The sequence below is a fragment of the Leuciscus leuciscus genome, assembly GCF_965113295.1.
Source record: "Leuciscus leuciscus genome assembly, chromosome: 23".
In the NCBI taxonomy this organism is placed as follows: domain Eukaryota; kingdom Metazoa; phylum Chordata; class Actinopteri; order Cypriniformes; family Leuciscidae; genus Leuciscus; species Leuciscus leuciscus.
In genome coordinates, this window is record NC_138747.1 from 27,110,395 (window position 1) to 27,137,923 (window position 27,529).

The 27,529-nt window shown below is 38.3% G+C and overlaps 1 protein-coding gene across 2 annotated transcripts in view; it reads right to left on the bottom strand.

Annotated features, from left to right (window-relative positions):
* Positions 1 to 5,792: 5,792 nt before the first annotated feature.
* Positions 5,793 to 27,529, bottom strand: part of camk1b (calcium/calmodulin-dependent protein kinase Ib) — a 58,613-nt gene continuing 36,876 nt past the window's right edge. For both annotated transcript variants that reach the window (XM_082156527.1, XM_082156526.1), the window contains exons 4-12: positions 21,418 to 21,492; positions 13,202 to 13,340; positions 12,003 to 12,129; positions 10,411 to 10,486; positions 10,142 to 10,254; positions 9,854 to 9,932; positions 8,268 to 8,355; positions 8,012 to 8,153; positions 5,793 to 7,075 (exon numbers count right to left, since the gene is read on the bottom strand). In XM_082156527.1, the coding sequence (XP_082012653.1) occupies positions 6,978 to 7,075; positions 8,012 to 8,153; positions 8,268 to 8,355; positions 9,854 to 9,932; positions 10,142 to 10,254; positions 10,411 to 10,486; positions 12,003 to 12,129; positions 13,202 to 13,340; positions 21,418 to 21,492 (937 nt within the window). In that variant the 3' untranslated portion in view covers positions 5,793 to 6,977. The remainder of the gene's footprint in view (positions 7,076 to 8,011; positions 8,154 to 8,267; positions 8,356 to 9,853; positions 9,933 to 10,141; positions 10,255 to 10,410; positions 10,487 to 12,002; positions 12,130 to 13,201; positions 13,341 to 21,417; positions 21,493 to 27,529) is intronic.

Sequence of the window (27,529 nt, forward strand, 5' to 3'; positions counted from 1 at the left end):
AGAGGATATGGCGTGCCAAGTTGGATAACGGGCGCGAGCGCAAACCCCCTTGGTGGTTGATATAGGCGACTACCGACGTGTTGTCCGTATGTACTAACACATGGTGCCCCCTGAGATCTGTGATAAAGCTCCTCAGAGCCCGGAAGACAGCTAACATCTCTAGGCGATTGATATGCCAGGAACGATGATGGTCTTCCCACAGACCTTGAGCCGAGCGACCCTCCAGGATCGCTCCCCAGCCCGTGAGGGAAGCATCCGTCGTTAGCAATTTGCGACGACAAGGAGCTCCCAACACTGGGCCCTGGGACAGGAACCAAGGCTTCTTCCACATAACCAAGGCACGTAGGCATCGCCGCGTGACCTTGATTGTGCGAAATGGGTTGCCCCTCGGGGAAAACCCCCTGGTCCTGAGCCACCACTGCAGGGGCCTCATGTGTAGCAGTCCAAAAGGTATCACGTTGGAAGCTGCTGCCATGAGACCCAACAGTCTCTGGAACTGTTTGACAGTGAGTAGCTGGCCTAGCTTTACACTTTTCACAGCTGCAAGGATGGAATCTATCCGTGGCGGTGACAGGCGCGCCTGCATCGACACAGAATCCCAAACCACGCCTAGAAAAGTGGTCCTCTGTAATGGAGAAAGCACACTCTTCTTGGCGTTCAGCCGTAACCCCAACTCTTTCATGTGGGCGAGAACAACATCTCGATGTTGCACCGCCATCTGATGCGAATGAGCTAAAATCAACCAATCGTCGATGTAGTTCATAATGCGAATACCCTGGAGGCGCAGTGGCGCCAGAGCTGCATCCATGCATTTGGTGAAAGTGCGGGGTGATAAAGCTAGGCCGAATGGAAGAACTCGATATTGGTATGCTTTGCCCCCGAAAGCAAACCTCAGGAACTTCCAATGACACGGACGGATGGATATGTGGAAATATGCGTCCTTGAGGTCTATCGTGACAAACCAGTCCTCGGACCTGATCTGTGGCACGATCTGCCTCAATGTTAACATTTTGAACTTGAGCTGCATGACTGTCTCGTTCAGAACTCGAAGATCTAAAATGGGACGCAATCCCCCGTCCTTTTTTGGAACTATGAAGTACCGGCTGTAAAACCCGGTTTCCCTGCTGGAGGGAGGTACATATTCTATGGCCCCTTTCTCTAACAGAGTGTTCACTTCCTGTTCCATAACCAGAACCTGCTCGGGGCCCACCACTGTGGGCAGGACCCCCATAAACCGAGGTGGGCGTTTCTTGAATTGTATCTGATACCCTTTTTCCACGGTCTGCAGGACCCAACGAGAAACATTTGACAGTAGCTTCCACGCTGTCAAAGATTCTACTAGAGGTACCAGGCTCTCGAGACTGGTTTCTGGATTTTGTTGCTGTTGAGTAGTCGGTTCGACGCCCTGTAACGGCGAACCGGCAGGGAACGACCGAACAGACTGCTCTAGCACCCTCCTCGGAGGGGGCGGGCATCCCGAGGCCACTACGTTTCCGGGTGGACCTTGAGATATGTGCTCGCCGGAGACCGCTGCGCCCTGTAACACCAGAGGTGGCAGGGTTGGCAGAACGGCCCCCTGAGGGCACCGAAGAGAGACGGGCACCGTAAAATGAGGTGTTAACCGCTCTACTTCGGGGGGGACTACCCTCATTTGTCCTGGGTCCTCGGACGTCAGGACTTTTTCCCAGCAGCCTTCTTGGCGGTAATAACGGTCCGCAGATCCGTTCTACCCCTCGAAGACTGCTGGGTTTGAGCGCGCCCTCCGTGTCCCCGAGGTTTTTGTGGGGGAGCACGGGAGGAAACGCTCTGTTTTTGAGTGGCACGGTGCTCAGCGCTCTTTTTAGAGGAGTGAGGCTGCTCCCGCTCAGCAGCCTCATAGAAAGAACGGCGGGGGAGGAGTTTCTGCAATGCAGCTGCCTGTTTAGCAGCTTCTTGAGATTTAGCTACTGCACTGTTTACTGCATCGCCAAATAAACCCACAGTGGAAACCGGAGCATCTAAAAGAACATGTTTTTCTTTCTCTTTTATATCACTCAGGTTGAGCCACAGATGCCTCTCAGTGGCCACCAGGGCTGCCATAGACCGCCCGATTGATTTAGCGGTCTCCTTGGTGGCCCTGAGAGACAAATCTGTGGCTCTGCGTAGTTCAGCCACTGTATCGGGACCAATTCCCCCGCCCTCCTCTAAATCCCCCAATAATTCTGCTTGATATGCTTGCATAATGGACATCGTATGCAGACACGCTGCTGCTTGACCAGCGGCTGCATAGGATTTATGAACCAGGGATGAAGTATATTTTACTGGTTTAGAGGGAAGTGAAGGAGCTTTCAGGGAAGATGCCGTTGCTGGAGAGAGATAGCTCGCAAGCGTCTCCTCCACCTTCGGCATCTCCCCATAACCATAATCTTTATATTTCTGAATAGATGAATAATGAGATGTTTGTGGTGCATAAACTCTGTATGAAACCGGTTTTCCCCACGATCTCGACACCTCGGTGTGGAGATCGGGGAAAAACGGCAGGCTTCTTCGCTGAGGCTGAGCACGAGATGGCAGGAAGCGTTCGTCGAGCTTACTTTTCGAGCGAACGTCCTGCCTATCCTCTGGCCACTCAATAGAAAGTCTGTCAACTGCTCTAGTAATCACATCGAGCAGTTCCTCAAACGCATGAGACTGAGGTGGCGAATCCTCAGACTCAGCTTCAACACTCACAACATCCAACTCCTCAGAGCTGGACAATTGCAGTATTGGTGCCTCTATCAGGGGGGAAGAAACCGCAGCGCGTGCTTCCGCACCCTGATGAGAGGCACTGGATCTGTCAGATTGATGCTGAGATAAGGCAGAGCCCGTCTCAACATCCACTGACAGATCCATTTGCGAACCCCAGGTCTGAGATCGCCGCCGAGCCTCAGCCGCGGCGGGACCCGAGCCCTGGGGAACGTGGTCGGGATTGAACCGAGCCAAACGGGATCGGAGCGTACGCAATGGAAGCGCACAGCAATGCTCACAGTCACCACCCTCGAGTGCTGACTGGGCATGCTCCTCTCCCAAACAAACAACACAAAGAGTGTGTGTGTCACCTCCCGTTAAATAACGCGGGCAGGGATGGACACACACTCGATACTGCTGCTTGCTCGCCATAACTGAATCAATATATATATATATAGAGACAGACAACACCAAATAACAAGGACAGATTTCAACACAGAGCGCAACTGAAGACTCAGAAAGCTTTCGTTTTCTGTTTTGGGCCGGCTTTTATAGTTTCCTGGTACGTGACGTCACCCGCCTCTGACGTTCCGCCACACCATTGGACTGATTTTACATGTGCTTCAAGACGTCATCACGCAAAGCGTTCCCACAGCGTCATTTTCTCGACGCAACGGGAGTTCCCTTGAAAGGGAACTTACATTTTTATTTCAGGGGACCTTTAAAATAGCATCAGAGTAACATTAGAAACACAATAAAAATATCTTGTATCTAATTCAATGACATTTATACATTTTAAATATGTGGCCACTGGCTTAGGTGTACAAATATCACATACAGACAATATATAAATTGCATGTATTAAGTGATTTTTATATAACATGTCTGACATTCTGCATAGGCCAAGAACTCCCTAGAATTTCCACTGTGGTGCAGGAAATACTAAACCCCAAAAACCCCACTTTAAAAACATGCTTGAGTAGGACTATTACCATAACCTGCTATTATTCACTTCCACTCATCTCTCTCTCTCTCATTTATTCAACACGCTAGACAGAACACAGAAACAGTGCATAGACAAGGAAAGTTTAATCCACTTTACAGTTACAAATGTTTTAAAAATACAAATCATTGGCGTCAATATCGAGCAGTACTCCATTACAAATACAGTAAATATCTATGATGCACTGCATCCATACAGGTAGTGGCTCAAAACAGATTTTACAAGTCTTACAAAAAAGGCTAAACACAGTATGTATATTCTGATGATTATACATATTTATACAACATACTGTCATTAATATTTTAGTTCAAATCAAATCAAAGACTACGGTGAAATTCAATTTAAACACATTAGAGAAATTGACAAATCTCATTTTGGTTTAGAAATAGTTTGTTTAGAAAGAGAAATGACTTCAGTTTTAAGACGTTTGTTTTAAAGAGTCAAGCCCTTGAAATTCATTTTGCATAATTACCAAGGCCAATGATACAAATGTTTGGGTTTGCAAATATATTTTAGGAGTGTGGAAAAAGGGGGCAGATTGTAAATCTAATATTGTTGCCATCCTGAGTTGGTTCATTTTCACACCGTGTTCATTCCCAAACTTCTTCCAAGATACTGTCAAAAACACTGTCCAAAAGACATGAACAAATGCAAACCACAGCTTCTGCAGAAAGCATTCAGAAGTCAGAGAGGTAGCTATCAACTCTTTATCAAGGAGAACAGGGCTAGTCAGAATGACATACTACTCTTACTGTTTGTGCAGTGTGCATACTGAGTGCGGTGTGTACGATACCGAATGACGCTATCGTCTTAAATCTAATTCTGACTCATCATTAAAACTTCATTTAAAAAAAACATTTTAAATTATGGGGCAGTATATAGTAGGCCTATAATAATGTGCAGTATGCTTTACACAGCACACTAGTATTCCACTCCGAACATAGTTGTTTTATGAGAATCATGACCCCGTCTCTGTCGTTAGTTTTTTTTTGAGGTTTACATTGATCTTAAATTGAACTAGTAAACTTTATTTATTTTTTTGCACTTTACATTTAACAATAGCATATATTTCTGAGTAAACATATTTATCTGTGTATTTACAATAATCTTTTTATGTATGTACATAAATCACCACAACATGCTTAAATCATTTGCTTCTGACTATATCAACATATATATTTATGGTAAATCCTCATTTCCACTGTCTCAACCACAGTTACTATGCAATATCTGTGCAAAATACAATCATACATATATTTTTGAAAACGCCACAGCATGTAAAGGGCTACCACAGCAACAACTGATTAGTTCAATTGAATTTATTCTTTGACCCACCATCTCACAATGGCACCTTGACCAATACAGGAGGTCTGCGCAAGCAACACTGCAGGCAAAATCACATGACAGGATGTTCTTCACTTTGCCTTTCACTATTAACTGTTTTGTACTTTTTTTTTTACTTTAATTTCATCCTTCTTCATCACACATCTAAAATAAATTCAGAAAGCAGATACAGATAGAGCAAAATCAATAATTAAATTAACCATTTTTTTTCATCTTATATTGTTCATTAAAATGTATAATTCTTGGGTTTTATTTAAATGTTTGTTTTTTCAACCTTACATTTTCTTATCTATTGGTAAACGCAGATCCTTGAAAGCCGTTCAGCACCAGAATGAAGATTTTAACCCTTCCAACAACCATTCTGAACATTATAGTCACAAATCAGACTTGCATGATATTTGTATGTACTTTTACAATATCAATAAATCCAAAACATTTGGTATCGTTTGAGAATTTAGCACTATATATTATGTTCATCCAAAGCAATTACCAGCATATACACATTTTTGAAAATAGTGTTTTCAAATTCCCTAAAAACAAAAACTTAAAGAAGTCTTCCAATGCATTATGGAAAACCATCTTCCAACAAACCCGTGGAAAACTCTTTCCGCAAACATCTGGAGATTCCAATTATGTGACTTTTATGAAACAGTTTTTCCATCTAATGTTTTTGTTTTTTTAAAACTTCTGGATGGGAGTGAATGGAAACAAACAAAACAATAAAATTGGAGTCAAGTCACACATTCATGTCATTTAATGGAGGTTTCTTTCATACAGGTTCCAACATTGAAAAGAATCCAAATGTTCAAATATAGTTATATAATTTGGACCACAGCCTCGTAGTGACATGTTTTCGTATCCTATAGTTCTTGTAAAACAACCATTTAATATATCAAAATTCTCTGATTTCTATATACTTCTAAATATTTCCTCCCCTGAGTACTGTTAATGTTGTAATAGAAAGGGGTTTACAAAAAAACAAAACAAAAGCTTTGCCGTATTTACAGGATGGCAGCATTAAACATTAGACGTCCACCGACAGTGCATAGCTCAGAATAGCCGTATATATGCCTTGTAGGTGAATTTGATGGTAAACAGCTATGTTTTAACGTGTACAGCTTCCAACATTCCCAACTGAAAAGATGAAACAAAACATGTCTGAACAAATAAAAAAAGTAAAACATTGATACTGAATCCATGAAGGCACCACAGAAGACATTTGAAGCGAGAAAGACGCTCTTAAACATACTGACAATGAATTCATGATCGGTTGAGTAGACTTAGTGTGCAAAAAGACATTGAATGTAAAAAAAAAAAGATGTTTCAAACACAAATTAAAATATCATTTACACTTGAGATGTGGCAACATGGATCTAAAATCTGTTCGTACCTTAGTTGAAAAGAAAGAATATATAACATTCAAGGTGTGAATTTGAAATGGACAATTTTACCATAACCCAACGCCAAAGTTCTCAATCGAATAAAATGTTGCAGAATCTAAAATTGATGTGTATTAAACTAGGCCACATCCCAGCAGCCACTGTGGCAAGAGCTTGCATTTTGAATGAAAGGAGAAACAGGCCTGCATACTTTTAGTTTAGGAAAAGAAAAATGAAAGTAGACGGTGTTGTTTTAAAAAGTGAGTTAAAACACTGTCCAATCTCTATCCAGCTCCCACAAAAGCATATATTACCCATGCAGCGCCTGTGGCAATCTTCTCGTCTCTTTTCTTTTCCAACTCTCATTAAACAGAATCCCTCCATTGGAATAGTAGTGACCACATTCCCACCTGGGTTCTTTACACTGCAGTGCCTCCAAGTGGATGCTGGAGCTGCTCAGTATTCCTGGCCAGACTGGGGGTGTGGCAGGACTCCAGTGGAAAAACAGGACAGTCAGTCATTGGTTACTGCAGGATGATTGACACTCAGACCCGACTAGTAGGATGGACATGGTAGGTGCAGTTCTGGATGTCGTTCCCTTCACCGACACCCTCAGAACAGCCACTGTTTTCCCTCCGCAGGGCTGGGAAAGAGAGAGAAAGCTTAGCCCTCATAACTAACTGACAAAAAAAGTTTTCATTTAAATTTTCACCCCCCCCCAAAAAAAGTCATCCTCATCACTGCAAAAACAAATTTAAATTAATAGAATTATATATTATTTAAATGGTAAAATATTTACAGATTATGGTTGAATGTGTTGTACTTTATTTAATTAATGCTAATTTAATTTTTAAAAATTGTTTGATTTTCGATACTGTATTCCTCTAACGAGAGATTTTTTTTAATACATTACAATAATAAAAATGAGATATGTATTTTTTAGAGCTGTCAAATCGATTAATCGCAATTAATCGATTCTAAAATAAAAGTTTGTGTTTATATATGTGTGTAATTACAGTATATTATATATATATTATATAGTGTGTGTGCGTGCCTGTGTATAAATATATATATATACAGTATATATACACATATGCATACACACACACACACATACATATGTATATAAATATTATAGTATATACACATATATTATATAAACACAAACTTTTATTTTAGAATCGATTAAATGGTGATTAACTGATTTGACAGCACTAGTATTTTTTAACGTTACAGTTATGAAACTTTGTGAAGAAAAAAAAAAGTTTAATTAAAATTAGTTAAAAAAAGAATGCAAAAAAATCAATGGTACTAAAATAGGCTTTGCTGTCCCCTTATGTAAAATATAATTTCTGTCTTTCTTTTTTTATATTATGGGGTGCAATTTGTTCTGGCTTGACTAAATACTGAAATATACAGATATATGATGGACAGATATATGATTGTGGTTTCAAGTTCATACTGTGTAAATATTTGTTTTGCTTCATTATGACTGGCAGTTGATGATAGTGTCTGTCTGAATGAAAGGGTATGCAAAAACACAATAGGAAATGTAAATGTGACATGTTTGGAGACTGACAGCTCTCTTCCTCGTCCCCCTCGGGCAGCAGCAGGTGTCCATGGCACGGGCTGGGCAGGGTGGACTGCATTTGGCCCTCCTGACTGGTTCCCAACTGCAGTCTGCGCATGTGACGAACTACAGCTGTGGCATTAAATGCTTGCTGTGAATGATAGCAAGAGAAAGATAGCCACTGAAATCAGAAACCATGCTTTACACCTTTGCAGTACAGACTTTCTCAGATGAGGTCCTTCCACTCTCATATGCAATGATTTACCTTCCACTTGCTTTTGGCAAAGTTCTTCTTGATTTGGGCACTGACAGATTCATGGATGTTCTTATCCAACGCTGTGTCTCCAGCAATCCTGAAGTACAAAACACATTTATGTTCAAGTTTCCAATGACTCATCTGGCTGTATATGTGCCATTACAAGCAAAATATATTTTTGAGGAGCCGATCTGTTGTTTTAAGGCAACGGTTCATCCAAAACGCAAAGCTATGTCATTATCTATTCCCACTTTTGTTCCAAAGTTGTAATGCTCACTTTCTCACTACAGTTTAACTCTTATGAAGGTACAGTAGATAGTCAACCAAAATGCCTACACTCTCCAAAAAATTTACAAATAATAATAATTTTAATTATTATTCAGGCCCTTGATAGATATGACGCATTTCAATTTCGTTCACTTTACTTAAACATATCTAATTAGCAGTAATACGTATTTATAGTTAATGAGTCAAACATCAAATATTTAAAGTGTCATCTATGTAATTTATTTAAGTTTGATCAACTCAGTTTAGCTAGATTTAGGAAAGAGGAGCGCCTTCTGCACATGCACTCAAGTCTTGTTCAGTTTAATTAAAAATATATATTTTTTCAATTTTTTTATTTATCTCTTTCCTAAATCTAGCTAAATTGAGTGGGTCAAACTTAAATAATTTTCATAGATGACACTATTTAAATATTTTATGTTAGACTCATTAAATATAAATATGTTGAAGTAAAGTGAATAAAATGTAAATGTGTCATATCATAGGGGCCTGAATAATGGGGGGGTCAAAATTTCAATCGCAATTTACAGAAAATCTTCCCCTCAGCCACAGCTCTCAACTCAAACGTCATATGACATGATTGGTTACGACATAAGTGAAAACCAATGGCTTCGACATCATTGATGACAGGCCTGGCACAACAACTTTTCATGCGTATTCGAATATATTAATGAGATGTTAAAGCTGTAGCAGATTTTCAGTGAATAACGGCATAAAGTTATAATGTATAAGGCATAATGTAATTTTGCAATGTTCATTTTTTTAACATACAGCCTCATACTATTTAATCAAATATGAACACCCCCTCGCAACAACATCTCTTCTCTGATGCCGTGTAACACATGTGGTACTTCTTTATGGTTATTTTTGGTCATTGTCTGAGCTCTACAGCATACACCCCTCTATTTACTTTCACTGTATAGAAAAGTGCAGCATAAACAATATTCAAAATATTCCTTTTTTGTTTCATAAAAGAAAGTTATATGGTTTTGGAATGACACAAGAGTGAATAAATGATGCTTATGGAAATAATTCCACAAGCTCTACATCATCTGTAACAGGGAAAGGTATTCATTGTGTTCTTGGATCTGTTGACAGATGTTTGAAAGGTGATGGTTCATGACAATGTCTGATTGCCTTTTCAGGCAGTAAAACCACAACATCTGGTAACTGTAATAGTTATGCCAATAAATATCTGTATGTAAGCAGTCATTTTTTTTAATTGCTATATAAGAGACTGTAAAACACAAAGTATTAAAGTGCTAGATGTGAGATTTACAGTATAACTGTTGAAGAGTCTGAACTCATACCATGGGTGCTGAAGAGCCTGTTCACACGTGTAACGCTGGTTGGGATCTTTTTCCATTAAATGCACAATAAAATCTTTGGCTGAGAAAAGAGCACAGTGTTAAAGTTAAGAACATGACATAACTGTTTCCACAATGTCATTGAGAAACAAAGGAAATGTCAGAGAAAAAAAGAAAGAAATATTTTGAATCTCCAAATATATTTGACAGCCATTATAGTTTGATAAAAGAAAACATGAAAAGCAATAAACTTATGAAAATGTAACATTACAGAAAAAGTTTGTGCTATACCTGAGTCAGAGATATCATCCCAGTATGGCGAATCAAACTCGTACTCCGCCTTCAGGATCTGCTCAAAGAGCTTGGCATCATTCTCATCGTAAAATGGCGGATAGCCACATAAACTGAAAAGAGACAGACAGATGGTGAGCCCAGTTCAATTCTTATGAACAAATTCAGTTCAGGTACAACATTAGGAAATTATAGCTGAAGAGACAGAGGAAAGATAGGTAAAAATGTAAGAATACACATGTAAAAGCAGCAGCACTAGTGGCACTCACAGGATGTAAGCGATGACCCCGATTGACCAGCAGTCCACCGCTTTACTGTACGGCTTCTGTGCCAGAACCTCAGGAGCTGAAGATCAGGGTAAATAAGATCAAACATCAATTCACACGTTTATCCATTCAGCCCACCGGGTCAGAAAGCTTTACAACGGACTATTTGTGATTAAATAAAGCAATAAGTCCCGCAAAGCCGTGTTTTACAGTGAATTCACTGTAAAACACGGCTTCAAGGGGCTTATTGCTTTCATAAAACAATTACTCCATGAAAATATTCATTTTAATATTTATTTTATTCATAAAATAAACACAAGCAACAAAAAATATAATGTTATAACACCAAAGACACCAAATTCCAAAGACACATGCAGCAATAAAGCATCACAAACAGCAGTTGCGCAGTAATACTAATGTAATGCGGTCACAGGTGTGTTTGTGTTTGTTGAGTAATTTACAACGGCTTCGAACGCGGCTCAACCAATCAGAATCAAGGACCGGAACTATCCGTTTTATAATATATAAATATATCATGATTAATCATTCCCCTTGACCCATTTGTGATTTCTGCAAATAATTGAGGTACCACCTCACTTCAAATATTGCTATGTGCACTTAATTAACTGGTATAATATAAAATCAATTTGTTATTATAATACAATAAATTGAATATAATAAATTATATTAAAGGTATAGCGGAGGATCTTTCCAAATTTTAGATAAGACCCGCCCTCTCCACTTTTTGAAAAGTTTGATTGATTCACCAGAATGATTGACAATTAGGAGGACCAATAGTTTAGACTACCCACCAGGAAGTAAAACATCCTCCGCTATACCTTTAATTATTTAATAATTACTCATTAAAATTGTTAATCGATTGACGGACATTATTTGGCTGGAAACCCACAGGCTGTAAGTTCAAACCCAAGAAAGGATCATCGTCATCACAATGTTATTCATGGAAACAAATTCCAAAGGCTCCAGTAGTGTGACAAAAAACATATTTCCTATCATATTCAGGTTATCCCTGCTAGATTTTACAACTATGTTAATTTTATTGTTGGGGAAAAACTGGTAGTATTCAAGATGAGAATACTGGTTGTGATTGTAGATACATTTTTAGATATGTTGTTGCTTGCTCCTCTGCAGTCATCCATGTATAGTTGGCAAAGAGACTTATACCCAAGTTCACTTCTCACTTCTTCTGTATAAATAACCTACATCTAATCTCCCTGACACACATACAGGATATTCTTTAGAATTGGGTGCACATGGAACCAGTTTCAACCAGTCATTTCTAAAGCTATGAAAACTTCCAAGAGATAAGGTCAACAACTGAGGGCATACAGGTATACCAGAGCTTCTTACAACACACATATTATCTGCACATTTTATCAGAAAACATTGATGTTAGACCAAGTTTACACACTGGAATTGAACTACATGTCCAGACAGAACATTTCATTGATATTCTCAGTTGTTTTATGTGTATTATTCTTTGTGTATAAGTCAGAAACAAATAGTGTTCAAATCCTTCATCCAGATACATATACCGTACTTTTTGCATATTTGCATATGGAGGCGTGTCTTACCTACATATCCAGGAGTGCCACATGCTGTGCTCATCACACTATCCGAACCCTCAATCTTTGACAGGCCAAAATCGCTGATCATGATTTTGGAGTCTTCATCCAAACTGTAGTACAGCAGGTTCTCTGGCTGAATCAGAAAACAGACACAAAAAGGTGATTGAAACTTTTGTGTGAGTGGTATATACAACACACAGGAAATGTAATTCGGACGTTTACTGTTCACTGGGTTAAGTGATCAGCGACACACACACACACACACACACACACACACACACACACACACACACACACACACACACACACACACACACACACACACACACACACACACACACACACACACACACACACACACACACAGTGTTAGCAGAGAGACGTAATTAACCCAGGCAAGAATCACATTGAACATCCTTCACTGCACTGGTTATAAACAAACAAACTTTGCATAACGACTAGCATAACTCATGTTAACTGTAACACCAGAAACCATGAAGGAAAGTGGCTGGTTAGAAAAATTGCATGATAATAACTAACTGTTGCTAAATTTTAAGGGTTGATCAACACCTCTAAAATATTTATACTGGAGTAATGATGCTGAAAATTCAGCTTTGCCATCACAGTAATAAATTATATTTGTAAATATATTACAATAGAAAACAGATATTTAAAATTTCACAGGTTTATTGTTTTTGCTGTATTTCTGATCAAGTAAATGCAGCCTTGGTGAGCATAAGAGACTTCTTTCCGAAACATTAAAAATATTACTTTAACTTTTAAACGGTAGTTGTAAAGGAAAATAAAAAGCTAAACCAGGAATTACACTAGCTGGACTCAAACTCACATCTCCCACATGAGAACCAGGATTCAATGTGAATGAGCCAACCACTAGACCACGACACTGACCTAAATGACAATTCTTAAGATAAAATGCAGTACAGATCCTTCATTTTGAACTTATTCTAAAGTTTAAAAATGGGACCGGAGACATTGATTGATCCATTTACCTAGAACTACTTTCCTGTTCTCTGGGGGCAAAGACCCAACTATTAATATCAAGAGCACTATCAAGGACTCCTGAATGAAATGATAAAGCTGGATGGGAAAAGAAAAGGAGACTTTAAACTTTCAGGACAGATTTCTGACACTGAATCTGCTTGATCTGCAGACCCGTTTCCCCTTCAGACCAACTGCCGCCTCACCTTCAGGTCTCTGTGCACAATGCCCATGTCATGCAGGTATTTCACAGCGTCCAGGATCTGCTGGATGAGCTTACTGGCATCTTTCTCAGTGTAAAATCCTTTTTCCACAATCCTGTCGAAGAGTTCGCCACCGGACACTCTGCCAATGGAAAAACAGAGAGATGCTTGCAAAGCCGTCTTTCACACACACCAACGCACATGCTCACTTCTCTCTCGTTTCTTTCCCCGAGACAGACTGGCGCACAGCAGGATCCCAGCAGAACCACATGCTGATGCTGTACCGCATCATAACCACCAGATGAAGCTGTTTTACTCATTTTATGTTGAAAGACTAAGCAGTCACTCTCTCTCTCTCTCTCTTACACATTTACTTGCTCAATCTCGTTGTGGTAAACTTCAAAGATGACTCATTAAAAGTGCTGTAGTAAGAAGTCAATTTTATTCCTCAGAAGTGGTGACTACCTATACTAAGGAGATGTATAATTATTCTCTTGCACTATGAATATTATGGTAATATAATATAAGTTTGGACATGTAGCATTGACCAGGGTAGCCTACTGTTTAAAGTACTTTGGAAGAGCAAGTAAATTCCATGGTATTTGAATATGCCAGTTAATGGTATAAATTAAAGTACCATGTGATACAATCACTATAAAATGGTGCCACCATAGTACTATTCTTTTGTAAGGATGATCTAGGTTTTACAACAATAGCATTATTATAAATAGTTATAAAACATTTAAATAAAAATAATAATAAAACAAACATTTAAAGGAAGAGCTTCTCCTCCCTTCCAAATAGCTTTTTCTATTTGAGTGAATTTCATGGGCATGTCAAAAAATGCCCAGGTCATATTTCACATTAAAAAAATATTTTGCATGCAGGCTTTTATTTTTATTTACATTTTTTACATATGACATTTTCTCTTCCAATTATAATTACCATAATACAAACAAAATCCCATTCTCTATAACAGTGTTCCTGAAGTCCCCAACACTGGACATTTTGCATGTCTCCTTTCTCTGGCCTTGTCCACACTAATACGTTTTTGTTTGAAAAAGCACCTTTTTCTCTCCGTTTCGGCCTTTCGTCCACACTGAGACTTTCTGAACAAAGCTTTTTAAATTTGAAAACGGCATTTCTGCGTTGCAGTGTGGCCTGTGAAAACTGAGGTATTTGAAACCGATGACTCGTGTTTATTCATCATGTGACGCATATTGTACCAGTAAATATTCTTGTTTATACCTGCTATTCACTTTCTACATTAATCCGGATACATTTGAAAACGCCGATTTCGTTTGGATTTGTACTGTGGAAAAGCAATGACATTATTTACATTGTAAAGTATCATTTTTGGTATACTTTATGGTAGTATTTGTTGTAATTAATATAATTTAGACGTATAAAAAAAAAACATATTACGGTAATGAGAATGATTTGTTTGTTTTGTTTTATAGTAATGAGAATTTGAAGTTTTTCACATTACGGTGATGAAAATTGTGCTTAATTGTCATGAAAATAATTTCACAATGCAATAAATTTCATTGGTCCTGAAATGTATAACTTCTTTAAGACATGTAATAGGAATATCATTTCTTTAGATTTTGGGGTGAAATATGATCTGGGCATTCACTTGTGGAATGGACGAGACATGCTGTCTATGTGCGTGTCAGGTTACAGTGACACATTATTCAGCAGTGAGTGTTTTGTCTGTTCCCGTGTGTAGGATGAAGGCAATGCTGAGGGTGGGATTTCATAGTCTGTGGTATTTGAAGCATCAAGACTGTGGGTGCTAACACACACACACACACATATATATATACGCACACATACAGAGTTAATGTCTCGCTGAGTTGAAAGCCTTGGCAAGCTTGGAGTCCTGCTGTCTGCATGCAGAGCTGCCATCACCCGGAAAATACGACAATGAACATCTCTCGCATCCTTTTCTGTCATTCTGTCGCTCTTGATCTCTCTGTTAACACAGCTGTAGTGGAAACCGACCCTTTGCTGTGTTTCTCTCTCCATCTTTTGTCACCCGTGATATAATCTGTCTCTCCTCTCTATATACACATCTAACTCTCTCTCTCCTGACATTTCGGATGGTGGGTGTGAAGAAGCAGGTGTGAGCATATTTTCCTGGCTCCGTTCAGCTTATGCGCCTGTGTGCGTGTGGTTGTTTAGCCTTTTCCTTGATTTCTCAGTGGAAAAGACAATAGCGAAGCTCTCTGGCACATAAGTAATTAAAACAGGTTGACACTATGACACGGCGAGAGAGAGCCGAGGGGGGTGACACACAGAGTCATGCATTACCTGCTCCTCTGTAGCTCTATGGGGCCTGTTAGAGAGACACACGATAGATTCTAGTATTGTGTCGTGTGTCTCCAGTGGGTTCATCTAGATGAAGTGTGTCATTATTTCGATGTTAAAATGCTTTCCCCCTCAAATAACAGCTTAATATGCAAGACCAACTTAAAGGTGCCGTAGGTGATTCTCTGCAGATAATTATTATTTTTTGTTATGCTGGTTGAAAGTCTCCTCATATCCTGATAGCAATCACTCTGTTAGGCGGGCTAAATGTATTTTTTATAAATATATGTCGTCTGTGGAAGGCGTAGGACCATAGAATGTTCGTTCAATCGTATCGTTCGGTCCGAACGGTCCTATAGCACGTGTTCCCTGTCTCTCAATGTGTGTTTGCACACCACTGCACAGGCTGTTCACGCAGACATAACAAGTCATCGGCGCGTTCACATACGCTGTGCAGACAGAGCGAGAATGGCAGCAACAACAAGCAGACTCTCATCGTGGAACCCTGGCATGCAAGAAATATTAATATACACTGATCAGTTTTGCTAGCTAAACAAACCGAAAACTAGCTGCATCTAATTCCATTTTTAAGAAGTTGTTTACGTTTGGTATTGTAGTGTTACTAACTGTACTATAAAGTTTTCTCACCGGTGAATGACACGTGATGTATTGCAGTAACGTTGTCTCCGGTCTTCTTGGCTGTGCGCGTTCATGCTTTCAGGAGGCGTGGCTTTGGACGGCGATTTGCAGGGAGGGTGGGACGTACGCTTTTAGTGCTATAAGGCTAAAGTTAGCATTTTCCCAGATGTCCTACTGCACCTTTAAGTCGAAGTAAACCAATTGCAGGTTAATTTCCCTCAAAAGTTCTTAAGTCTCTGAGGTGCTTTAAAATCATTTCTCTGTTTGTTTGAGCATCCAGACCAGGGGTATGTCTCCCTTAGAACTATGATCTCAAGTTCTGTCGTTATTAACATAGATTCAGTGTTTTCTGAAACCACATGAACATTTGCAAACAGAGTCGCAAATTCAGGGTTTTTGCACATTTTTTTAAAGTAAAATTTAAGGCTCTTTAAGACCTTATTAAGATCTGAAGATATAAAATAATACTGTATATTAGGGGTGTGCAACAATGACAAAATTATTATATCTTGATAATTTCAAAGACTTCATTGATAACAATAATTAGATGATATTTTGGTGAGTGAACAATAATTAGATGATATTTTGCTGAGTGTGTTTTTGTGCTGGTACCATGGCTGGTTTAGGCCTGTTATTGACAGCTGACTCACAAAGACATTCATATTATTGCGGTGGTCAGTTCACAGCAGTGACAGAAATTTACTTTTTTTATTACAGGGCAATATTTGCCACCTTAAATTGATTTCCAGGGGCATTTTTACCTATGTAAGGGCTTTTTTTCCCCCTAACATGTTTTAGATGTATGCATCATTGACAATGCGTTGTCTAAAATGTAACTCACAATGTTAATTTATTGTTCATTTAACTGTTGTATAAAATAAATCTCACATTTGCAATCGTGATGATATTTGGGGAAAGTGGCACTCTTGCTCATGTGATATTGTAATATAACTACACCATAATTGGGGCAAAATTGGGGCTTGTGTATCTTGAAATTTGGGGGCATATAACTGCATACATCATGCAGTGAAAGTGTGAGTGACAAACTCGTTGTCAGCTCGCACATCGTTAAAACAATAATTACGATATAATCATAGACTATACGTATCGCACACCCCTACACACAAAGAATGAACTTACAATTGAACTTTGAGACAGTACGTAATACGCTGTTGTAAATGCTGTGAATTGTCAAGTGAACAAGCAAATCCACAAAGAAAGAATAATAAAAATCATACAACGCTAAGTAGATCATTTTAATTTGCTTAAAGGGATAGTTCACTTTGAAATAAATTTTTGGTATTTTTTAGCTTACCTCAAGGGCATCCAAGATGTAGGTGTCTTCTTTTCCGCAGTAGTTTCAATTTTGATATTTTTAGGTCAAACCGTTCTTGTCTGTCAGTCATATAATGCAGGTCTATGGTCATTATCTCAAAACACAAGCACAGAGTCCAAATTAAAACAATTCCCCGTCGTCCAAATTAAACAATTCCCCATCGTAAGTACACATTGATGGCCTAAGACACGAAACGAGCGGTTTGTGTGAGAAAACGAACAGTATTTATATCGTTTTTACCTCTTATACGCAGCCATGTCGAAGTGATCTGATCTGACGTGTGCGCAGACTGGTGCATAGATATATACACTAGATGTCGCCTTAAAGACATTCGTTCCAATGAACTGCCGTAGACAAGGCGACATCTAGTGTATATATCTATGCACCAGTCTGCGCACACGTCAGATCAGAACATTTGGACGCGGCTGTGTTCAAGAGGTAAAAACGATATAAATACTGTTCGTTTTCTCACACAAACCGCTCGTTTCGTGTCTTAGGCCATCAATGTGTACTTACGATGGGGAATTGTTTAATTTGGACGACGGGGAATTGTTTTAATTTGGACTCTGTGCTTGTGTTTTGAGATAATGACCATAGACCTGCATTATATGACTGACAGACAAGAACGGTTTGACCTAAAAATATAAAAATTGAAACTACTGCGGAAAAAAAGACACCTACATCTTGTCTGCCCTTGAGGTAAGCTAAAACATACCAAAAATTAATTTCAAAGTGAACTATCCCTTTAAGTATTTAGATATGACTAAGTTAAAGTGTCATCTAAAATTTAAGATCTCTCATAAGTAAAAATAAGACTTTTTATGACCTTACATTTTTAAATCAAATGTAATACTTTTTAAAACGTAACCCTGAAATTTATGTGGATGAAACTCCAGCTCTCAACCCGTGGTTAGAACCATCGTTTCTTGTAAGTGTGACGTGGACTTAACTAGATCATGCTCACAATAAGCAAGATAACATGCAGTGCACTCTATGGGCCCTATCTTGCACCCAGCGCAAGTGACTTTGTACACCGACGCATGTATCATTCCTATTTTGCACCCGCGCAAAGCGGACTTTTCCCTCCACAGAAGCACGTCGGTAAGTTAGGAAATACACTTGCGCTCGCGGAGGCGGTTCAGCGAAAAGAGGAGGAGTGTTCCGGCGCAAACGTTCCTTCATGCTATTTTGCAGGTTTAGAAAACAATTGCGCCACTAACCAGGAAAAAATAGTTTAAAGTCAGTGGCGCGTTGCGCATGTTATTCATATGCTATTTTAAGGGCGCATGCTTGGCCATAATCAATGTAGCCTGTGCACAACGCGCACTTTGATTCTCTAATCTACACAGAAGCAGCAGTTTTCATTTTTGCAAATCATACATTATTACGATAGATAGATAGATAGATAGATAGATAGATAGATAGATAGATAGATAGATAGATAGATAGATAGATAGATAGATAGATAGATAGATAATTTATTATAAAAGCATACATCTAGCTTACACATTTACCCAAATTATCATACGCGTGTTTAACCGAAGTTAATTTGGGTGGGTTTCTCCATTTCAATGTAACTTCTCTCTTTTACGGCCGTGACGAGAGCGTTGCTCTCCTTGGCTGTGAACCGCTCCTGGCGCGCGTCTGGCAAATCCGCCGTTACAATAGCAATGCGCTATGGAAAAAGCGCCTCTGCTCTTAAAGGGAATGTGAGATGACGCTCTGATTGGTTTATTTCACGTTACGCCCAAACCACACCTATGAATAATGAAGCTACTTCAGACCAACCCATTTTAGATTTGCGCCTGGCGCAAGAGTCATTTATCCCGCCGGGAAAATAGCAACAGCGCCGAGACCCGCCCACAAAGTTACTTGCGCTTTGCGCTTTGACACTTGCGTTTCAGATCGTTAAAATAGGGCCCTATGTCTTTTATTTCGTATATATTTCAAATTTCATTCTACATCTTTTGAAAACTTTTTTTTCGAAGTGTGCGCAGGAGCGTATGTGCTCTAGTCTGGGGAACTTTATTATTTTAGCAATAATCTGACCATTATTCGATCTCGAATCGATTAATTAACAGAAGTTGTTATAACAGTCGTGACTAAGTAATTTCCCTAACATTGCATCATACTATGGTAGTTAAGCAGTAAGTTACGTCGTTGTACAGAATAAATTCCACCCCGACCAGACAGAGCAACACTGGCTCAACCAACAGAATGAGGTTGGAGCGGGGCTATTTGTTTAGTCAACCAATGGCAGATTGACGGAGTGTTCAGTAAAAATAGTTTAATGAGTCAAGTGGGGAAATTACACACCTCACCTTTAAACAGTCAGTCCTTCTTTAAACCGACTAGTGTATTTATCCATGTATGGTAAGTCTTCTCTTTCCCTATGTGGTATATCAGTAGATCTTGAGCTCAGAGGAAATGACACTTTTTGCACTATTATTTTGGCTCACTCTTGACATGCAACTTTGAAGATGACAATAACGTCATAAACCTACTCTACTCATTGTGGAATGTGGTTATGCTGGCTGAAAGTGTCTTCACATCCTGATAGCAATCACTAAGTTAAGAGGTCTAAATGTATTTATATGTCTCTATATATCGTCTGTGGAAGGCTTAGGACCATAAAATGTTCGTCCAATCATTGAATTCGGTCTGATTTTCAGATATCAAACATCATCAGCGTGTTTCATGCTATGCAGAGTTAGACAGACGTCAGTCACTGAGCAGCGCAACCGAAACAACAGCCACCATTTACAGTTTCTCCTGAACCAAAACAACAGGCTTATGCTGCGTTTACGCCATTACTACTGTAATTTCAAAGAGATGAAAACCTGTGACTTGAATTTACGCGTTTCAATGGCAACACTATCAATGCCGAAATGAAACTGCAGCAGTCAGGTGGTAGAGGTCAGAGCTCTTTCAGTTGTTTATGTTCATTATTACTATAATGTTATGTGCTTTGAGACATGAGGTAGTTTAACGCCGTCTCTCGTGATGCTTTTGTTTGCTCCCTGCTGTGTGTTCATGTGTTTTGAAGGAGGTGTGGTCTCATGCTTTCAAAGCTAGCTCGCTATTGCTAGCCTCTATGAAAATCGCCTACCCTACCTTTAACTGAATGCTATTTATAATGAAATGAAAATGTATAAAATACAATACAATTTTTAAATCTATATTAAATGCAATAAGTTGAACTAAAGAGAGCTTTTTTTGAGCCCCAAAGTAGGACTTAGGTACATTTTTGTATATCATTTCATAGTTAAAGTACTTTTATTGTCTTTGAAATCTGGTTAAAATGTACTGCTGAATGTCCTGACAAGCATTTATGGTAAACTAAACTATAATGTAATTTTTATTGAAATGTATAAATCATGTGTTTAAATATTTGTAATAACACATTTGTAATGATCAAGTTGCAATTTACAAATTTACATTTATTAGCTCTAAATGTAATATCAAATAACATACTACAGTTAAAATTATAATCAAGTACATATTTTTGTTCTGACATATTTTAGAATACAATTAGAACACAATTAGAACACGTGTTCATGTACATATGTAGAGAATATTTTGGGTCTAAATGTCTACATTTATGTATAGTAGCAATAATAATAAATGTAATAATGTCTGTTCTCTACCTTTGCATCTCTCCTGCAAGTCTTGTGCTGTACAAATGCTCTAAAATACAGCTTTTGGCCTGCATTTAGATTGATTCACCATAAAAGCCACGCAATATCTAAACTTGTAGAGCCTTTAAGTCACGGAAATGAATGAGTTCGAGATAAGGAGCTAAAAACGGCAACCAGCACATGGCAGCTGCACTAAGATAATAGCTGAATTGTTTGGAGGTCGGCTCATGTACTCTGTGTGGAAAGCTGGAAATATGGGACAACAGCAAAGTTAAAATAAAAGATCAATCACTCACAGTTGCATGACAAGGTAGAGGTGTGATTTACACTCATAGATGTCCTCCAGGGAAACTATGTTGGCATGTTTAATCCTGAGAGAAAGAGAAAGGTGGGAAAAAAAGAAGAAAAAAAAACATGTCAACCCAGAGATAAAGCAAAATATCTAGTCTAAGTACTTGGGTGCTTATACTTCCAGAATAAAAAGTAGCATCAGAGACCAAAATGAATGGCAAAAAGTTCTATGATTGTATATAACTTTACACAGGAAAGGTTAGTTAAGTGACTTCATCACACTACTATCATGTTGACATGCTGTTTCTGTCTTGTAGCATACCTTTGAAACAGTGAGTATATTTGTGGTCAACCAAGCTTAACATGTACTGAGCATGAAATATTCCTTTAAGGCACTAAACCCTTGCATTATATGCAAATCTTTTTGGGTGGAGGCGAAAGTGTCAAATTAATGCTTCGTTTTAATTAGTGCTTCACAGCGCATACTAACAGGTTTAATAAGTCTGTCTCCATGAAAGCTGATCTGATCCCTGATCTCTCCTCGTCCAGACCAATCTCTGCCACAATGTTCTAGACCGTTAAACTGACCCAGAGATGCGTCATTAATATTTACCGAGGGGATCTGGAATCAGGTTTCAAGTTGTCTATACCCTGAGACGCAATGTAAATATGAAACCAGGTCTGAGTGCATTGAATCCTGAAAAAGAGAGTGAGAGGAAAACCAGACAGAGGGTTTCATCAAATGTCTCATGCCTATTACAAGCATACTGTAGGACACGTTACTCACAACAACATAATGTGACATTTGCAGAGCAGCTGGCACAGTGAGACACTCGTAGCAAGAAGGCAACAGGCACATCTCACAAAAGCATGGAGAAAAAGGGTTTCATCTTTAATTTGATCAGCGGCCTTCAGCGGTTCTATACGAATTTTTCCTATCCATTTTCTTCTCTACAGGGATTTCAAAACATTCTTCAAAAAGAGTTACAATCAACCAAAGCTACAAGACTAATCACAATATCACAAACTTTCATTTTGAGCAAAAAAGGTTGGATAATTGGATAATAAATAATAAAATGTATTAAAATTCAATAAAATTGGATAACACAAAAGAACTAAACTTATTATTATTATTATTAAGGAATGAACTACTAAACTACTCATTGGGAATTATGGAATTGAATCAGAAATGACAAAATATTGAAACTTTAAATTTATATTTTTGATTAAAACATTATTTAGTTTGTGACTGCAAGATTCATTAGATGACATTAGATTCAAGTCAGATTTTTAAGATTTATTTTGCATAAAAATTCAAATTAATTTGTCAAAAGTGATAGTAAAGGCATTTAAAATGTTACAAAACATTTATATTTCAAACGAATCCTGGAAAAAATGTATCATGGTTTCCACAAAAATATCGGGCAACACTATATGATAAAAATAATAAATGTTTCTTGAGCACCAAATCGGCACATTAGAATGATTTTTAAAATAGATCATGTGACACTGAAGACTGGAGTAATGATGCTGAAAAATCAGCTTTGCTATCACAGCAATAAATTACATTGAAAAAAATATTAAAACAGAAAAGAGTTAATAATATTTCACAATATTGTTTTTACTGTATTTTATAAAATAAATGCAGCCTTGCTGAGCATAAGAGACTTGATCTTACAAACTCCAAACTTTTGAATGGTAGTGTATATTTTTATATAAATAAATAAAGGCAGGACTTGAAATTAACGTTTTTGCGTACCAGTCTACAACCACTGTTGCTAGCGGTTTTCCAAAGTTACAAGCCACTCATCATTTTCACTGGCCACAATTTTGACATCGATGCCATGGTGAAAAACATGATGATATTTTGAATATTATCTCATAATTTTGCTGTCACTTTAAGACCTGATGCACATATCCATTACACTTCCCATGCGTTTTATTTCTAAACTGTTACGTTTTTTACGTTTACTTAAAACATAACTGACTGTGTTAACATGAACACTCTCCAAGACCGGCATTATGACATTATTTTGTGTATTTGACTGTTTAAGCGCAATAAGCAGCAAAAAACCCACTAAATTTAGTACTGAGAGGCGGCTTTATCTGCACGCATTTTGCGTGTGAGCACAAAATCTGTGGGAATTAGTACAATTATGCGCAATACTCGAAATCCCACACTGAAATTCAAGCCCTGTAACACCAACAATATTCATCCGGAGCAAATGAAACGAGTGAGTGAGGAGAGGCAGGTTTGTGTGTCACTCGCTGTCAGAGAGATGAGAGAGAGAGAAAGCACAGCTAGTATAGTGTATCTATTCTGCTGAAAATGAGTATTGGAAGTGTTTCAGATATTTCAGTATCGTTATGTATCGAAAAATCTATATTTTTGACAACACTACATTGCACTTATTTTATTATATAAGATCCTGTTTTAAAAGACTACAGTTGAAAAATGTATTTACAGTATTATATATAAAATTCAACCCACCAAAGTGGCTAGTAAGAATGACTGCGTTACACGCCACTGCTGAAACCCACCCACATTTGAAGGGATGGTGGGTGTTAATGTCAATCCCTGAACATGGGTGTATTATATGTATCCATATATGAAAATGTTTTACGTGGTTCCATAGGTACAAGATGTCATCATCATACTCAATCCCAAATCTGTCTGACACAAGTTTCATCTTTGTTTGATGGCGATTCGGGGAAGTCCAATTAAACGAATCGCATAATATGAAGTAAACTCTTACAGAAACAGGCTGCAGTGAACACTGCGTAGGAACCCTGAGAATCAGAACGCAGCTTGTGACATATTGAACAGACTGTACTTCCCTCCCACACAGCCTTGAGTTCATTCAAATTAAATATGCCGTCTATTCTGACTAAAGTCTATGAGGGGGTGGATTTTGTGTTAGTCTATAGTGCATAATAAAGAAGAGTTAAAGAAAATTGTATCAACTAATGTCACGCATCTTCCTCCGTGACCCCTGACTCTCAGTCTTCACTGCCCCCACAACAGCCAACAGTCCAGCGGATTTTCATTGACTTACAGAAGGACTGCGTGAGTGTGTGTGTGACACGCGGGGGCTCTAATTGAGCCGAACGGTGGAATCCCACACACCTCCCCATTGGCGATACGACACGACAGAGGCACCTGAATGAGTCACTGAGGATCTCTTCCACTCATTCTCATTCTTTCTCCCCCTTCAGCAACATGTACACTCACCCACTCCCCTTCTCGCCTTCTCTCCTTTCAGGCATACTGGTGGCCTCGTCTTTGCCTCCTTCAGAAACTACACACCACTCGACCCACACAACTGTGGGCAGGCACGATTCCACAACAAGAGTATTATTGTTAATGAAAACTATTGCTATTATAAATGATCAACTATTTAATTCTCACTTATATAAAATAAAAAAAGTATAAATGTGAGCTACAATAACAACAAAAACTAAATTAAATCAAAGACAAAATCATTTAAATTGTTGTCTTTGAATTTAATGCTGATTTAATAGGTCTTGAATGCATGTGAGTGGCATCCAGTTATCATCTTGAAAATCTAATTATTTTGTGGTTTTATTTTGTGTAATAATGCCTTAAGTCCTATTCACACCAAGGAAAATAACTCTACCAATAATGATAAAGATTTAGTTTTAAAAATCGTTCTAAATGTAAATGAATAGCAGAGTCCACACCACAACTATAACAATAACGGCACAGAGAAACAATATCATTTGGATCACTTACAGACAATCAGAATCTATCCTGCATTAAAGGGCTGGATTATTTAAAGGTGCAGTGTGTAATATTAACAGCTAGTGGTTGAAATGGGAATTGCAGTCAAAATTCAAAATATTGGATAGATTTTTTTCCACCGCCCCGTCCTCCTCAGACTTGACGCTCACGCGGGTTGCCAAATTGAGAACAAGCAACATGAACAAGCGCAATTGACAATGGACGGCGACAAGCCTTACACTAAGTTGATTTATCCATATTGAATATGTCTCTGGACCGATGGACGCTGAGGTTTTTTAGGTTGGGTAGAATATGCAATCTCTGACCCAGTTCGTTTGCTTGCGTCCATGGTTGCAATAAGCTTTGTTTACTGCCAACTGGCAACCCAGGGGTGTCGAAATTATTACTATTGGGTAAATTGGCAGTGGGCGGGATCACATAGACCAAAACAAAAACAGACAATCTGACATGGAACACACATTTCGAAACAGAATAACAGGCTGTAGCAATGTTTTTGAAGAAACAAGCATGTGAACTTAGCATGTTCCCTAAATATCTGCAAACATATTATGGTATTTTTTAATGCTTAAGTAGAGTCGAAAAAATTACATACAGCACTTTTAAAGTGGCAGATGACATAACTGCAGTGCACGTTTATAATAAACAGAACTTTATTGTTATAGATTTCATTACAGTTATTGTTTTTGATGTGAACGGGCCTTTAACATTTGGAAGTCTGATCAAATAATGAGTCAAGAAACATGTTATAAATCATGGCTAATTATTGTTGGATACAATATTCTTCGCAGTGTACGGGCCATTTATGGCATTTTATGCATACAAGAAATATTCACACTGAGCACAGTATACATACTGTGTGAACTACAATGATAATAAGAGTAGTTATTCTCTGTCTCCATAAAATGCTCTATAATATGCAATACATTTAAGTATGTTTATTTGGTAACACTATATTGTACAGTGCCATTTTTACAAGTTACATGTAGGTACTATAGTAATTACTATAAATTGTGTATGCATGCAACTAACCCTATAACACCCTAATCCTAACCATATAGTAAGTACATGTAGTTAGTTATTATTACTCAGGACTTAAATGTATAATTAATTACACTGTAACACAGACACCTTAAAATCAAGTGTAACCCTTTATTTTAAGGTGTTTGTGTTACAGTGTAATTACACACATTAATTAACATGTATTTTAACATATTTAAAATGTTTGTAATTAGGCATAATTTACTATTACTATAGTAAGTACAAGTAATACAAGTAACAAGGGCACTGTAAAATAAAGTGTTACAGAGAAACTATTGTTTAGTTTATCCAAACAGAACTCAAAATAAATTTCAAAGATTCCACACTGTGATCTTCGCTAACTTTGGCAAATCCAGACTAGTTGTTTTCCAGTTTGGCCATCTGACAGAAGATCTGAGCAGATCCAGTCTGTGCGGCTGAATCATAAATTCCCCAGAGATTCCAGAATGATGGTAGTCACAAATACCTTATGAATGTAGAAGCCACGGTGTATTTATAGCACATACCTGCAAGTATGAAATGCTGTATAACGCTGAACTTAAATTGAATGGTTTTATTTTCAGTGCAACTGCAACTAACCCTCAACCAAACCCTAATCCTACCCTAACCCAATAGTAAGTATATGTTGTTAATTAATATTACTCAGAATTTAAATATATAATTACATTCTAACAATGACACTTTAAAATAGTGTAACCGAAACTTTTTCTAAACTATAATAACCCTGCTTGAAAAGTACAAAGTACTTGCACTCGCTCCTCAATCTGTCCCAGGGTGCCCTGCGTTCTGGTGTGCACAGTAAGGTCACTGAGCACGTCTTCCCTTGAGGACGCCCTGTCGGATTCACAGTGACATAATCTGGACATCTTACACAACGCTGACATCACAATCCTGCTGTATCATCTCTGTGGGTGACAAAGACCACGGGACTGTCCCTGCAGTAGATTACTGTGAATTGCTTTGAACAAAAAAACATTTGTTCAAAAAAATGACAGCTAATCTGTTCAGTTAAGATATAAAGTTGTGCCACAAGGGCATTTGAGACAATAAAGACTTAAGCTGTTCAAAAACCTAGAGCTGCCTCGCTGTCTATGCACTACATGGGCAGCTTTCTCAGCCTTCTCAGGCAGCATATACTAACTGAAACCGAACCTCATACATGACGATTTTAAATGATCACCATAAGACTCAACTCATAATTCATACCAGTTGAGTTTGACGTTAGTATGTTGCTAAGCTAATGACACAAAATTGGTAATAAGCACATTGAGATGGAAATTCACCCTCTATTTGTCCATGTCCATCTATTTTCGAAA